Source organism: Archocentrus centrarchus, unplaced genomic scaffold (assembly GCF_007364275.1).
Source record: "Archocentrus centrarchus isolate MPI-CPG fArcCen1 unplaced genomic scaffold, fArcCen1 scaffold_38_ctg1, whole genome shotgun sequence".
Classification (NCBI taxonomy): Eukaryota; Metazoa; Chordata; class Actinopteri; order Cichliformes; family Cichlidae; genus Archocentrus; species Archocentrus centrarchus.
This window is the reverse complement of record NW_022060265.1, coordinates 951,841-962,939: the sequence shown is the minus strand read 5'-3', so window position 1 is coordinate 962,939 and position 11,099 is coordinate 951,841. Positions and strand designations below refer to the sequence as shown.

Sequence of the window (11,099 nt, the reverse complement as noted above, 5' to 3'; positions counted from 1 at the left end):
TGGTTCCCATTTGCCAGTGGGATTCCAAGGTACTTGTAGCTGTCCTCACTGTCTGCAATGTTGTCTTCTGGTAGTGTAATCCCCTCAGTTCTGACTACTTTTCCTCTCTTAGTTACCATCCGACTACACTTCCCCAGTCCGAATGACATTCCGATATCATTGCTGTAGATCCTGGTGGTGTGGATCAGTGAATCGATATCTTGTTCACTCTCAGCATACAGCTTGATGTCATCCATGTAGTGGAGGTGGCTGATGTTGTCTCCATTCCGTAGTGGGTATCTGTAACCAGTCTGGTTGATGATCTGGCTGAGGGGATTCAGGCCTATGCAGAACAGCAGTGGGGACAGGGCATCTCCTTGGTAAATCCCACACTTGATGTTGACTTGTGCAATGGGTTTGGAGTTGGCCTCTAGTGTTGTTCTTCACATACCCATTGAGTTCTTGATGAAGCCTCTTAGGGTCCTGTTGATCTTATACAGTTCTAGGCATTCCAGGATCCATGTGTGCGGCATTGAGTCATAGGCTTTCTTGTAGTCAATCCAGGGTGGTCAGTTGGGTCTTACAGTCTCGGGTCTTACAGTCTCGAGTGACTGCTCTATCTACTAGTAGCTGGTGTTTTGCTCCCCTGGTCTCTCTGCCTATCCCTTTCTGGGCCTCGCTCATGTATTGTGCCACATGCCTACTCATCTTAGCTGCTATGATGCCTGACAGGAGTTTCCATGTTGTACTGAGGCAGGTTATGGGCTGGTAATTGGATGGGACTGGTCCCTTCTTGGGGTCTTTGAGGATCAGGACCGTCCGGCCCTCAGTCAGCCATTCTGGGTGTGTCTTAGCCTCTAGCAGCTGGTTCATTTGTGCTGCCAGGCGCTCGTGGTGTGCAGTTAGCTTCTTTAGCCAGTAGATGTGAATCATATCAGGGCCTGGTGCTGTCCAGCTCTTCATGTGTGAGACTCTTTGTTGGATGTCTGCCACTGTGATGGTTACTGGATCCTGTTCAGGGAGGTTGCTGTAGTCTGCTCTTAGATCCACTAGCCACTGAGCATTGGTATTGTGTGACGCATCCTTCTCCCATATGCTCTTCCAGTATTGCTCTGTCTCCAGCCTTGGTGGGGGTGCTATTCTCATATTGTTCCCCTGCCACTGAGAGCATACCTTGGATGGTTCAGTGGAGAACATCCGGTTTATTTTCCTGGCTTCTATCTCTCTGTTATATCTCTTCAGGCGGTTAGCCAAGGTTGTGAGTCTTGCTTGGCAGTCTCTAAGGCCTCAGGTATGGACAGCCCATTCTACTTCTTAGGCACTGCTCTCTTCGTCATCCCACCTTTCTGCACCTCTGAGAGCTGGCTAACTTCCCTCCGTGCTGCCTTGATCTTAGCCTCCAGTCGTCAGTTTCATGGAGGGTACTGCTCCTTATTGCTGTTCATCTTATAGCCAAGCATCTCAAGGATTACTGCTGCCATGTTATACATCAACTGATTGGTTTCAGTGATGGTAGTGGTAGGGATTGTCTGTAGTGCTGCATTCGCATCTTCTAGTAGGTCTTCACATAGTCTTGGTAGTCGGTGTTGAGGGGTCCAGTTTGCCTTCTTAGCCATGATCTTATCTTTCAGGTCAGCTCCTCTGGTATTCAGTGCACTTGTTGTCACTATTGGGGCTTGGTACCCAATCTTGGAGTGTGGGGATGATGAAATCTCCCCCCTGACCTGCCATCCTGGCTCCCCCTTGCCGTAGCATTTGTGTTGTACCTCATCAATCGCTAGCTGCGATAGCAGCTGCTTCCTTCGTATGTTGGAACACTGAGCCACAAGCTGTTTCTCCGTCAGTGTGGATGTTGGGTTTCGAAGAATCCATAGGTCCCACATAACTCTTCGTGTAACCCCTCTTGCTGGGATTACGTGTATAGTAGCATTCCAACAGTTCCCGGTTCTCATCTCATGTCCACTTATGCCATAACCTACTAGGTCCAGTAGCCCACTTACCGTCAGAATGCCCTGGTTCCTCAACACCTGACGCGGAAACAAAATGGAAATTCAATTACAATAACAACAATGGGAATAAGATTTCCCATTCATCATATATATATATATATATATATATATATATATATATATATATATATATATATATGATGAATGGGAAATCCTATTCCCATTGAATGTTGCCGTCACTTGGTATTGCAGCATTGAATGGGAAATCTTATTCCCATTGAATGTTGCTGTCACTTGGTATTGCAGCATCTATGACTACCATCTTCTTCCTTTGTTTGTCCACCACTACTATGTCCAGTTGGTTAGCCATCACAAGTTTGTCTGTATCTGGAAGTCCCACAGGATCTTTGCTCTATGTGTGTCTGTGTGTATATATACACACACTCACACACACACACACACAAACACCTATATATATATATATATATGTATATATACATATATATATATATATATATATATATATATATATATATATATATACACACACACACACACACACACATAGAGCAAGGATCCTGTGGGACTTCCAGATACAGACAAACTTGTGATGGCTAACCAACTGGACATAGTAGTGGTGGACAAACAAAGGAAGAAGATGGTAGTCATAGATGCTGCAATACCAAGTGACGGCAACATTCAATTCGATTCAATTCAATTTTATTTATATAGCGCCAAATCACAACAAACAGCCACCTCAAGGCACTTTGTATTAAGGGTAAAGACCATACAATAATACAGAGAAAACCCGACAGTCAAAACAACCCCCTATGAGCAACCACTTAGCGACAGTGGGAAGGAAAAACTCCCTTTTAACAGGAAGAAACCTCCAGCAGAACCAGGCTCAGGGAGGGGCAGTCATCTGCCATGACTGGTTTGGCTGAGGGGAGGGAGACAGGAGAAAAGACAAAAGACATGCTCTGGGGGAGAGCCAGAGATTAATAATAATTAATGATTGATTGCAGAGTGGAGTATAACAAAGTAAATAAGGTGAATGAAAAGAAACAGTGCATTATGGGAACCCCCCAGCAGCCTAGGCCTATAGCAGCATAAGTAAGGGGTGGTTCAGGGTCACCTGATCCAGCCCTAACTATAAGCTTGATCATAAAGGAAAGTTTTAAGCCTTATCTTAAAAATAGAGGGGGTGTCTGTCTCCCGAATCCAAGCTGGGAGCTGTTTCCACAGAAGAGGGGCCTGAAAGCTGAAGGCTCTGCCTGCCATTCTACTCTTAAGTATCCTAGGAACCACAAGTAAGCCAGCAGTCTGAGAGTCCATCTGGAGGCTTCCGGTGAAATTTGTGATAGATTCCTTCACTTCTTTTTAGAGAAGGTGATAAGCACTAGGGCCCTAATTTCACCACCTTCTCATGATCCATCTACCCCAATGCCCTGTTTTCCTGCCCTTGGCCCATTCATTCTCAGCATTATTAATAGCAGTTTGACCTCTAGTGTGGTGCCAAAAAGTTTTAAACATGCTGTTGTGCAGCCCTTGCTGAAGAAACCTGGCCTAGACTCTTCTGTTTTAGCAAACTTTAGGCCCGTCTCCAAGCTACCATTTTTGTCAAAAATCCTGGAAAAGATTGTTTTCACCCAACTAAAGACTTTCCTGGATAAACATGCAATTCTGCAAGTGTTCCAGTCTGGGTTTAAAACCCATCACAGCACTGAGTCCGCTCTGTTAAAGGTTTTTAACGATATTCTTTTAGCAACCGACTCTGGTGACTGTGTGGTACTTGTGTTATTAGACTTAACAGCTGCGTTTGGCACTGTGGACCATGAGATCCTCATTTCCAGGCTGGAGCAGTGTGTGGGCATCACAGGTGCAGCGCTCCAGTGGTTTAAGTCGTACCTCTCAGATAGAAGTTTCTGTGTGTGCATTGATGATTTCGAGTCTGCCTCTGCTGCCCTCCCTTGGGGGGGTTCCGCAGGGCTCCATTCTAGGACCTCCCCTGTTCTCTTTATATCTTCTGCCACTTGGAACTATTTTTCGGAAGCATGATATTTCTTTTCACTGTTATGCAGACGACTGTCAAGTGTATTTTCCACTGAAACACACTGGTTCATGCTCTGTCCAGCCTCTCCTTGAATGCCTTAGAGACATCAGAGGATGGATGTCATTAAATTTTCTGAGTTTGAATGAGAAAAAGACAGAAATCATGTTGTTCAGACCCAGTGGCACCAGCAGTACCCCCTGTGTTGACCTTTCCTCCCTGGCCCCATATGAGAAATCCATTATCACTAATTTAGGTGTAAAAATGGACCCGACTTTAAAGCTTGATGCTCAGGTGAATGCAGTGGTGAAATCCTGCTTCTTTCACCTGAGAAGACTGTCAAAAATCAAGCCTCTTCTTTCAAAACACAATCTCGAAACAGTAATACATGCTTTTATAACATCTTGTCTTGATTACTGTAATGCACTTCTGACTGGAATTAGCCAGGCCTCCATTGCTCGTCTACAGCTGGTGCAAAATGCTGCTGCACGATTTTTATCTGGTATGAGCAAGCGAGAGCACATCACCCCAATTTTAGCTTCTCTCCACTGGCTTCCAGTTCATTTACGAATCCATTTTAAAATTCTTTTATTTGTTTTTAAGTCTGTTAATGGTTGTGCCCCATTTTATCTATCTGAACTGCTGCACCCATATGTTCCATCTCGCTCCCTAAGGTCAGCAGACCAGATGCTTTTACTTGTTCCGAAGTCGCAACGAAAACTCAGGGGTGATCGAGCCTTTGCAGTTGCGGCTCCAAAATTATGGAATGGTTTACCGCTGTATGTCAGACAGGCTCCTTCACTTGCTGTTTTTAAATCTCATTTAAAAACACATTTTTATTCCTTGGCCTTTGACCCAGTGTGAGACTCTGACTTAAATCTTAAGACACTGTTATAGTTCTTAATTAATTTATTTATTTAATCTCTTTCACATTTGTTTCATTTCTATATCTCATTGCCTTCTGACCTGTTTTTGGTCTTTTGTGTGTGATGTTTTTGTAAAGCACTTTGGTCAGCCCTGTTGTTTTTAAAAGTGCTCTATAAATAAAGTGGTATGGTATGGTAGTCCACTGTCAGAGGCTGTAAGAAGATCATTTGTTACCTTCACTAAAGTGGTTTCTGTACTGTGATGAATTCTGAAACCTGACTGAAGCTCTTCAAATAAACCGTTCCTTTGCAGATGATCAGTTAGATGCTTTACAACAACGCTTTCAAGAATTTTGGAGAGAAAAGGAAGGTTGGAGATATATATTATAGATGTAAATATAATTATACAGTAAGCCTGACAAATACCTCAGAGAGGAGCTGGAAAGGATGTGTAAGATGAAGGTAACAGTATTCCCCGTACTAATCGGACCCTCAAGCTCCCAGGCCCCTGGTAGAGGACCTGAGCTTGGAGGGCAAAATAGACCGCCCCATATATATATATATATATATATATATATATATATATATATATATATATATATATATATATATATATATATATATATATATATATGTGTGTGTGTGTGTGTGTGTGTGTGTGTATATATTGCTAACTACAATTATACGGAGGGATACATCTTTCAGTGTTCCACATTGTACTGCGTTTGAGATGAACTGTGCGATCATTCTGAAACCTCCGACATTCTGATTGGTCCTAAATTCAGTAACACTGCCTTTGATTGGTCAATACACTCAGCCAAAGGCTAAGTGGATGGGTAGCAATTTTCAGCACAAAGAAGTTCAATAGCAAACTTGTGATAACATTACATGTAGGATTTGTCAGTGTAGAATTATTTTATAAAGTCTCCAAAAGGATCGTGCTGTTTATGGGGGAAATACAAAGGTTTTGGTACGAATATCGGAGCGTTATGGTGAGCTGAACATCCGGGACTTTCTTCGCTCCGGAGATTATTATCTTGGCTCACACAGGACCTTTGATGTTCATCGGTGTGGCGTGCTTGATGAGGTAAGGTGAGTGTGAGTTTAAAAGGATTTTAAATACCCCAAATTACTCTAAGAAATTGAAGGAGTTGATGATAAATGATAATATATCACTTTTTCTCTGCCGTAAACTGTAGACAGAGTTTAAGTTGTTGCCATATATAACTGTTGACATGTTAACAACGCTCAGTGAGTTACTAAATTAGCTAATTGGCTCAAATTAACCCTCTGGGGTCCACGGAGGCACCGGTGCGTCAAAATGGCATCGAGGGGATGTAGCATCGGGACTCTGCTGCACTGAGTCTCCATTTCAACATAAATCGAAAGTGCAGACTTCAAACTACGTACCAGCTTTTAATTTGTGTTGGTAGGTCAAGTAAAACTAGAGTTATGCCTAATAATTTACACCGTACTTTTTCCTGTATATTGTCCTCCCGTTCGATGCGTGTTTTTTGCAGGAAGAAATGGCAAAAACGGGAGTTTAATTAACAGGAAATGCTTCCTAATAAAACAAAACAAACTAAATCCTGACAACGACTTTCCTAATGGTGGAAAAATGCACCATATCAATCAATCAGAAAATTATATGGTAACATGATGCATTAGATTGCATTTGGCTGCTCAGGAACACGTGACAAAGTAGTGAAAGAGACAATATTGATGGCAAGTTTTGTCTGTGATGGGCCCCTCAGTCTTGTGGAGGACAGAAACTGTTTTTTGAGGTGGCATAAATAATTTGTGTTGCATCTTAATGTGAGTCCTGATTGCTCTGCAAATAGTTGTACTGAAAAACGTCTGAGGCCTTTCCTGCATTTTAATGTGAATAGTTGTATAAAACTGTATTATTTACCATATTTTTATATAAGTTTTGAAAATTTACAACTTATATTTGCATTTTAAGTTGTAAAAATAATTCGCTAAGCATGTTTATGGTTTTTACAGTCAGAAAAAAATCTTTTTTCTACTCTGATTTTATGTTTTTATGTGATTTTTTTTTTTTTTTTTTTTTTTTTTTTTTTTTTTAAGCCTAATGTGTTAATACAGTATGTTAAAATGAAATACACAGTCACATACATGAGTTGGTACTGAAAAAAATTAGACCATCCAAGGCAAGATAAACAGTTTCAACTATAACGGTAAAAACAAAAGTAATCAATAACGGCCAAATATACCCGGGACCCCAGAGGATTAAGGCAAATGCAGAGATGCATGGAATTTTTTTCCATGCGTTTTTTTTTATTTTTTTTTTTTTTTTTTTCCTAACAGAAACAGCTGTTGAAGTTATTTTTCCTCTGACAAATTTTATTTCAGCTCACAATATATTTTCTGATGTTTGAATGGTAATGTAATTGTTTTCATATTTAACACATATTGAGTATTCGTGCAGTTCTTAACATGGTAGGGAAAGCAATAAACAGTTTTGTAATGATTGAATTGCAGTATTTATCCTTGAAGATGCTTTGCTGCTACATTGGTTGGTTAAGATTATGCAAGGTTGTTTAATTAATCATAGTTGCACAGAGGTTGGCCAGTTTGTTGGCCAAATTATCAGACAAGAATATCAGATAAATTGTAAGTTACTGCAAGAAATGACTATTTTGTAAATTCTATTTGAGTCAAAGCAAGCATTAATAATTTTTTTGCATTTTCTCTGCTGACTTCTTGTTTCACCTAATAGATGTTTGCAGGTTAAGGACCAAATGATCACAGGAATAGCATGTCAAAAAGAAGAGCCAGAGTTAGTCCTGAAGCTGAGGCTATTCAGTTTATTTTATCTGGAAGTGACAAGCCTTGTCTGAAGGTTCAATGGGTCAGTGACTATAAAGGTATGTTAAAGTTAATTCCCCACGTTTACTGCTTGAACATTACATAGATAGAAGAGATCATTTTCTCACTGTTTTAAAAGTTCCATGTTGGTTTCTTCTGTATATGATTTGGAAATTAGTGATTTGGATTTATTACATGACAACTGAATTTTGTTTTATCAGGGCGTGGTGTATTTGCTTCTACACCAATTGAAAAGGGATCCTTTGTTGCTGAGTACCGTGGGGAGTTGATCTCAAAATATGAACGGGACAAGAGACACAAGAAGTACACTGAGAAGCAAAATGCATTCTTGTTTGATTTTAAGTGGAACAGTGATATATGGTGGTAAGTAATGGTCCATAAAAATCATGTTCTCTCCAGCATTAAGGTTTTAGTGAACAACACAGAGATATCTCTCCATGTTCAAATTCAGCATTGATGCCTCCCATGAAGATGACTCTTTTGGCCGGTTGGTTAATGATGCCCATATATCCCCAAACTGCAAAATGAAAAAGCTGATTGTCCACGGTAAACCTCATCTTTGCTTGTTTGCTTTTGAAAACATCCAAGCAGAGAGTGAAATAACATATAACTATGGAGACGCTCTGTGGCCATGGCGAGCTTTGGTAAGTTAACCTTTGATTAAACAGTGTACGTTCACAGCCTGCTAAATATCAGATAAGAAGATGCATACTGTACTAATCCTAGTAAAATTATTGTACAGTGCAGATACACCTCGTTCTTAAAAATTTCTAAAAGGTCTACTATTAAAAGCCTCGACCCTCATTAAGCTAGGATGATCATTAGTTTGTTACAGAATGGATTTAACAGTGTATTTGTGTGTTTTGCTGCAGACACCAAGTGTAGAGATCCCGACTCAGCCTTCAGGAGAGCCACAAATGAGCGGGACATCCATTTCATCCTTTCAACAGGTTGGTACACATTTCTAGTTCCAGTTAAACACAAATAGATGTCTCATTTGGGTCCGGTGCATAAATAAAATACCCTTTTAACAATCAGTTTGGGTAACAGTTTCACAGTATCATAATTTCTATGACTTGTTTCAGAATGCTTTGGCAGAAATACTTTGGTTTCATGAACTCTGGGGACTAATGACCCCTTTAATCTTTAAATAAACCTTAAACTATCATTCAATTTAATATCTTCTGTAGTTTTACACACGTTGTTGTCCATTTGATCTTCTGCTGCAAGGTTTACATGAATTAATTCTTTAGGAAGTTGATCCATTTACATTAGGGTGGGGTTCAGAACTTTCTTTGACAACAACAGAAGACGTTAGAAGAGGGGAAAACAGATTCAACATGTTTTTAGTCGTCATGTCCTCATATAGTCTGAATAAACGGTAGTGTGTGTGAGTCACGATGTCCTCATATTGTCCTAACTTTCAAAGACTTTAGTGTGTTTAATTTGATGCCATCATATAGTCTGAATAAACGGTGGTGTGTATGTGTGTCACAATGTCCTCATATTGTTTAGGGGGAGATATACTACAGTGTTAAGTCTTTCTATAGGGTCTAGTATGATAAGCCTCGACCCTCATTAAACCAGGATGATCATTAGTTTATTACAGAATGAATTTAACATTGTATTTGTGTGTTTTGCTGCAGACACCAAGTGTAGAGATCCCGACTCAGCCTTCAGGAGAGCCACAAATGAGCGGGCCATCCACTTCATCCTTTCAACAGGTTGGTACACATTTCTAGTTCCAGTTTAAACACAAATAGATGTCTCATTTGGGTCCGGTGCATAAATAAAATACCCTTTAACAATCAGTTTGGGTAGCAGTTTCACAATATCATAATTTCTATGACTTGTTTCAGAATGCTTTGGCAGAAATTGTCATGGTCCTGGGCCGTCTGCCCAGCGTTTTGTGTTTTTTAGTTTATTTTCCCTGAGTGTTTAATTCCCAGTGTGTTTTGATCTTGTTCCCTTTGTCTCTGTCTCCCCTGCTCCATGGTCTTGTCTGTTTTGTCCTGATGTCTTGTCCCTGACCTCCTGTGTTTTCATGTTGAGTTATTCCTAGTGTTGTGACTAGTCTGCGTCTCTGCCCCGTGTCTGTGTGCCAGTTCCCCGTATGTAGTCTGCGTGCACCTTGGTTAGTCACTTCCTGTATTATTTTGACAGTCTTGTGTTCCCTGTGCTTTGTGTCTAGTTTTGCTAACCCCTGTTATTAGTTTCATTTGCTTCACCTGTTGCTCCCTGCTGTTTCCTCTTGCCCTGATTACCTGCTGTGTATTTAAGCCCTCAGTGTTCATCTGTTTCTTGTCGCGTCGTCTTCAGTGTTCCCTCGTTGTGTATGTTCCTTCTCTGTAGTTACTTTAGTTTAGTTTTGGCATCTGTCCAGCCCCTGCCTAGCTGTGTTCTGGTTCCTGTTATGTTTTCCAATAAATCCTCTAAGTCCTGTTTTATGAGTCTGCATCCTGGGGTCCAATCCTGCCTGCCACACACACGCCATGACAGAACGACGCGAACATTTCAAAGACCCCGCGGACTCAGACCTGTGTGAACGGCAGCTAGCTGTGCAAGCTCACCTGCAGGAAGTGGTGAGGAGGAAGCCGTGGCTGGCTCCCGAGTACGAGGGACAGCTCCGCCGCTCTCACCGCGCTTGGGGAGACTCCAGCTGGGTTAAAGGGTCTCCGCGTCAGAGCTTGCCGCTCTCTCCACCTCCGCCGCCACAGCCCTGTTCATCAGCCGCACTGCAGCAACCGCTCGATACCACTGCCCCACCTCTGCCCCAGCCTTTAGGGATTAAGCTGGGCGGGTTCTCCCTGGCATCAGATTCGCCTCCACCGGCCTCGTCATGCCCAGCACACCTCCTTCACGACCCGCTACGCCGGCACGTAAGCGGAATTCCCGGCGCCATAAAAGCCGAACGGAAGCCAGCAGCCAGGGATAAAAATGACAATGGACTCTCTGCAGTTTTCAACCACTTCCGACTCCACCACTGAATCTGTCCCTCCTTTCCCCGGCTCGTCAGACATGATTAACCACACTGCTCCACCGTCCTTGACAGCCAGATCAGACATTTGCAACAAGGCATCCAAGCTCTGTATCCTGTGGTTCCGGCTACCCAGTGAGGAGCTGGGGAATACCATCGCCCACAGGATACATGACATGTTGACAGAACACACCTGGCTTATGGATCCTTGCCCCGGCTAACCCAGTGTTATGCGGAACAAATACTTCATTCCGCAGGCCCTCACTTCCCCTCCGTGTCTCCCAAGGTGACTGTTTCCAATAAACCGGCTAAAGAAAAGACTGTGTGTTTCACACCTGGACTCAACCCTGACGCTCCATCCTCTGTGCCTCATGCTCCTGCACCCGCTTCTGTTCCGCGGGTGGGAGCACCAGCGCCTCAGTCACCAA

The 11,099-nt window shown here is 42.1% G+C and overlaps 1 protein-coding gene across 1 annotated transcript; it reads left to right on the top strand.

Moving 5' to 3' along the window:
- The first annotated feature begins 5,515 nt into the window (after positions 1–5,515).
- LOC115776827 (N-lysine methyltransferase KMT5A-A-like) lies at positions 5,516–10,892 on the top strand. Its single transcript, XM_030724606.1, has 7 exons — positions 5,516–5,931; positions 7,585–7,732; positions 7,895–8,057; positions 8,146–8,338; positions 8,567–8,644; positions 9,341–9,389; positions 10,747–10,892. Exons 2-7 carry the CDS (start codon positions 7,624–7,626, stop codon positions 10,890–10,892), a joined length of 738 nt encoding a protein of 245 aa, XP_030580466.1. The 5' UTR covers positions 5,516–5,931; positions 7,585–7,623.
- Positions 10,893–11,099: the final 207 nt, after the last annotated feature.

Coding starts and splice junctions, on each gene's coding strand:
- LOC115776827 (XM_030724606.1), top strand. CDS start 7,624: ATGTCAAAAAGAAGAGCCAGAGTTAGTCCTGAAGCTGAGGCTATTCAG. Junction 8,339..8,566: donor TGTGGCCATGGCGAGCTTTG/GTAAGTTAACCT, acceptor GTTTTGCTGCAG/ACACCAAGTGTAGAGATCCC. Junction 8,645..9,340: donor CCATTTCATCCTTTCAACAG/GTTGGTACACAT, acceptor GTTTTGCTGCAG/ACACCAAGTGTAGAGATCCC.